The 4902-nt window shown below is 43.0% G+C and overlaps 1 protein-coding gene across 1 annotated transcript in view; it reads right to left on the bottom strand.

The window, feature by feature from the left end:
* The window catches only part of UROC1 (urocanate hydratase 1), a 41724-nt gene extending 39460 nt beyond the window's left edge, over window positions 1-2264 (bottom strand). Inside the window, exon 1 of the mRNA XM_010161953.1 lies at window positions 2061-2264. Within this exon, the coding sequence (XP_010160255.1) occupies window positions 2061-2186 (126 nt within the window). The 5' untranslated portion in view covers window positions 2187-2264. The remainder of the gene's footprint in view (window positions 1-2060) is intronic.
* Between the last annotated feature and the right edge of the window lie 2638 nt (window positions 2265-4902).

Raw genomic sequence — 4902 nt, 5'->3', positions numbered from 1 at the left:
AGAGGATGTGGCTGTTTCAGGCCTCAGGCAAAGAATACAAAAGGAAGAGAACTCAGGAAACGTATAAACAGAATCAGTTCTGAGTAATGCCTTGATTTATCCAAGAATATTAAAGTTGGTATGATAGTAAGAATTATATACCTTTTCAGCAAGCCCGCAAATGCATAGAACTTATAAATCTCACACGATTTCTATTATAACCACATAAAGAGGCCCAAGAAAATAAAACATTGGCAGCACTAAGGTTTTTTATTATTTTAAGGGCTAAAACTGGAATGAAGGCATATGAAGAGAGGGACAAATCCTGAGGAAATTAGCAGAGCATTATTAACTTCACTTCTGTCAAAGCTTCCCCTGAGTACTTCAATTAGAAAATTAACACAGTGTCAAACATAAAGACAAGCCTTGCAATATGCTCAGCATTCCACACTGCCAGCAAAATCGAGAAGCTTGTATCAAGGTTTAAAAACCACCCTGTAGACAGACAACCTTTTTTACAGCTGTCTGTCTACATGCTTTTCTACGGTCTTAAAGAAAAAAAGATTTGACTTTTCAGTTATAAAATAAATACCAGCTGAGCCTCTAAGCATTTAAGGTGGAGAATAAGAGTACAATAAATCAGAAAGGAAGCTTTTAAATATTTAACGGTCTAATAAAAAATCCAACTAGCATGACCTCTTATCACCTGTGATAGATAAGAAGGAGAGATGAGGGTAGGATGTCAGACAGTAGACTGGGACTAGAAAGTCAGTCTACCGCCGTCTACCTGCAACACTTCAAGGGGGCGTGAAACTGTCCCAGTTTCCATAGAGGGAACAAGGTGGTTGTCATTACCTTTCTCTCCCCAGGTAAAGAGTAAGGTTTGGCATCCTTTTGAGAGATACCTTCTCCTCTCCTGCAATATGGACCCCTTCATGCTATAGCGGACTTCTCCTGGGGAAAAATGATTTAGGAAAGGCAAGGAATAAAATGGAGGTGATGATTGGCAAAGTTCTGACACGTGTTGAAGCTCATTCCCTGCTCCTGTATCTTCACAGCCGTCTTCTGCACACTCTGCAGCCACACTTCCATGTGTCTGAGCTGTCCCAGGCACAGACAGGATGCCTCAGCCATGAATGCTTCTGACATTGAAGTAAATCCTCTTTGGATATCTCACAGCTGTTCCTCTTTCTACCCTTTGACTAGGCTCTCCTCTGCTTGTAGAAGTGGGCTTTGAAAGAATTTGGCTGCTGATGCCAGTGGGGAACTCCCACGAAGGCGAGGAAGTTGCGTGCAACTTGTTAGTAGGGAAGCTGCATTCTGACCAGAATGTCACATCATAAGAGATGTTATATGTGATGATGAACAGGCTTTCAGACTAAGGAACCCATCTTATCCTCTCCCACACAAATTCCTGAGGTTCTCCACCCATTGACCATTATTTTCTGCTGCTGATTTTTTCTAAATCTCTACCATTAAATAATGCAATGATTACTTTAGTGTGTACGGACACTATTCAAACAAAAAGAGACAGGAAAAGAATTACACAACTGAAGACAAATAATTAACTCAACTCCCTACAAACATGCCTAAATTCCAGGATGCTCAGACAACTAGTTAAAATAAATTATCTTTGGATCTTTTATGCAAATATACAGATATGTAGCTTGTATCGTGATGCTGATTCACCACTTTGATGTTTCTTATATTTGAGGGGTTAGCTTTCACTCCCATACATATGCAGTGGTTTTGCAACAGCATTCATAATTTCACCTCCAAGGAACAAGGCTGGATTGACAGCACTGAAGTCTAACACCTCTTGTTTAGTCATTTAAAGTCATGGAAGTTGTTGTGCAGCAGATCTCACTCATATCAACCTGCTCATCTCTGGGGGAGGAAGAGAGAACACAGCAGAAGAGTTTCCAGTACTTTGTCCCATTACCCACTGAAATGATGACACCAGGGAAATACACTTTCCACAAAGATAGGTGCACACTCAGAAAAGCATTTGAGACAATCTGGTCAGCTGCCCCGAGCTGTATTTATCTGAAAAGAAGCGAGGCCCTGTGAAACCCCATTACCTTTTTCTCCTGAGCAGTGAGATTAGGGGTTCTCACGGGTGCATGGGGTATTCCTTTCCTCCGACCTCTGTTTTCAGGCAAAGGGTATAGAGGAAGGCCACGACAGATTTCCTTCAGGCTGGTCATAGCTGCTGAGGAATTATAAGGAGGAAAGACAAGGCAAACTGGAGAGGTAGAAGGAACGGGGAACGAAGGATGCAGGCAAGCAAGATGCTAAGCGAATCAGAAGTTCCACCACTCCAGAGTGAGGTGATCTGAAGAGGACAGCCTGTCCTCTGGCTTTTGCAAACAGGCCCATCAAGCAGAGAGGGCAGGCGACACAGGTGACACACCTCCCTGCTCCGTGCCATGCCATTGGGTCTTCCCTCCTCCCCCAAAATTAATGATTCACAATTTTGCTGTTTATTCTCTGAGTGCTTTGTCAGCCGGTGCTGTGCTAAACCACTAGAGCAAACTCAGTCACTTTCCAAATCATCTGATTCCCCCAGTGTCCTAGTGAGTGTCATGGTCTGGGGCATGAACCTAGCCTGAGACCTCACTGGGCATTTACATTTCTATAGTTTAGGAACTAACTAAAGTCAAGCATTATTATTCATGTCACTGTTCGTACACACTGTCGGGCTAAGATGGGCATTCTTTGTCTGACCCCTCTAGGTATGGGCTGTCCCTCAGATCTCATCGATTCGTATTCTAGACAACAGTGGTTGTCAATGATAACAGCAAAATTTGCCCCTTAGGTGTTAGCTCCTCAGCTCACAGGCATGAATGGGTTTTAGTAGTATTAAACTGGATATGTACTCATTAGCACTGGTAGCGGCAATTAGACAGGCAATAACTGAGAAGAAGAATCAAGGCTTTCAGTTTCAAGTCACTTTTATACCCTACAGTCAAAAGCAACTAGAAAGTCTTATGGTACTGTCATCCAGACATCATAAGTAAATGAATATACTTAACTTTGATTTTCCACTTCCAGTGCAACATGAACTTTGGTCTCCACTTTGAGTTGTTAATTATACAGGAGCTTCTTGATCTTTATTACATCCATGGAACTCCAACTCATGGCCGTGGAATTTTCTCAAGTGCCAGGGTTTAAGCCTGGTGAAATTAACTGGAAGAAACATTTCAGTTAGGAATGCACCTAAAAACTAGGAATAAAAAAAAATATTGCATTTCCCCACAAAGGCAGCAATCAACAAGCAATGACAACAAAGAACAATTATTAAATGACAGCATCTCATTAATGTCACATTGGCTTTAGCTCTAGGACATACTGCACATCCCCAGATCTCACTGAAGATGCCGGAGTTGAAAGAACTCAGAACATCCCAGGGGAGCTGAGCACACAGCAGATTCAAGCCCTCTGAAGGATACTACCTGTCATTTATGGCAGGAGAACGTTGGTTTGTAATTATACAGTATTTTAGCTGATTTCAAACAAAAGGCAAAGACAAAAAGGAGAGGAGAAAGCCTCCTTCATTTTTTTTTTTTTTATTTTCTATTGGGTTTTCTTATTAAAAACGTAATAAAAAGGAAGATAAGGATGAAGTCAGAAAATTCTACCCCAAAACCTAGCTAAATAACCCTGCCTTATATAAACACCCCAAAAGGAAATAAATCATTCCTTTTTCTTCTTTGTATGACCCACAGTCTCCAAATCCCACTAAGGTCTGATCCTGTACACACATGGGCACAAGGATAACCTCGTCTACATTTGGACACCCATCAGACCTGCTTTCCTCTGTGACATCAAGCAGAAGTTAAGGAGTTACACTGCTGTGAAAGCTGAGAACGAGAGAATGAAGCTGGAGGGATGTTGTGAATGGGTGATTTAGATCTCTTACAGAACATTGTCAAAGCTGTTAGCAAAAGTGGTTTTAATATGATATTGTAAAAGTGCCACTTAAGTTCGATGGTGAGGTTCACTGTTAGTTACTGCATGGAAAAACATAACCGCAAAATTGAGCATACACTCGAGTTAGAATGACTCGCAGAGAGACCAGAGACAAAAAGGGTAAGGAAGACCCTCCTGTTGAGTCACGAGGTTCAGAGAGGAGTCTAGGAGCAGCTGGATCCAGACTTAGTCACAGACTTGGCCAATGGTTTGAGTCTAAAGGATTATATATGCAAAGTTTATGTAATGTTTCATTAACATCAATTCACCAGGCAAAGTTACCACGAGAAAATCAAAATCATCATACTACTGGGTTATGCACAGTATCAGTCACTGACAAAAGATCTGCTGTTGGGAAAAGGTCTTTCTACCTTGAGGAGCAGCCTTGAGAGGCACCCCAGCTCAAGGGGGGATCACCACCATGATCCTCACTGCCTAGCAGGGAGAGCTCAAAGAAGGCTCACTCGGGCTGCCATATTTATGGGACAGAGTGGTTGGCTTGTAGCCAAACTACATGGGATGGGAAGTAAGACTCCTTGTACCCACAACTTACTTTGTTCCTTGACAAATGAGTAGTGGAAAAGCCACCCACTATTCATGTGTTAATCGCATGATCGGTGTTCCAAGCTCACATGCATCGATGCTCACTGTGTCACTCTGCTCCTTTGTGGGTTTGCAGGGGAGAGATTGAAACTAGAGGAGATCAGGCTCAGGCCTTTTCCTCCCCAAACCATCGCCAGGCTGGTCAAGGGGCCGAGCTCACCCATCACAGGGGGGAACCCACTCCCTGAATTAACATTATTTCTAGGGCTGAGCGCTTTCACGCCCTGATCGCTACATGCTGGTGCCTCTCTGGGAGCTCTGTGTTGGAGTTACCTGAGCAAATCCGACTTCAGGGTGATGCCTGGTGTTGGCTGGGATGGGCAGGTGGTGCCAGAGATGCAGCCCAGC

This window comes from Eurypyga helias, unplaced genomic scaffold, assembly GCF_000690775.1.
Source record: "Eurypyga helias isolate BGI_N326 unplaced genomic scaffold, ASM69077v1 scaffold12892, whole genome shotgun sequence".
NCBI lineage: Eukaryota > Metazoa > Chordata > Aves > Eurypygiformes > Eurypygidae > Eurypyga > Eurypyga helias.
The sequence above is the reverse complement of the archived record's forward strand: the minus strand, read 5'-3'. Positions and strand labels throughout refer to the sequence as shown.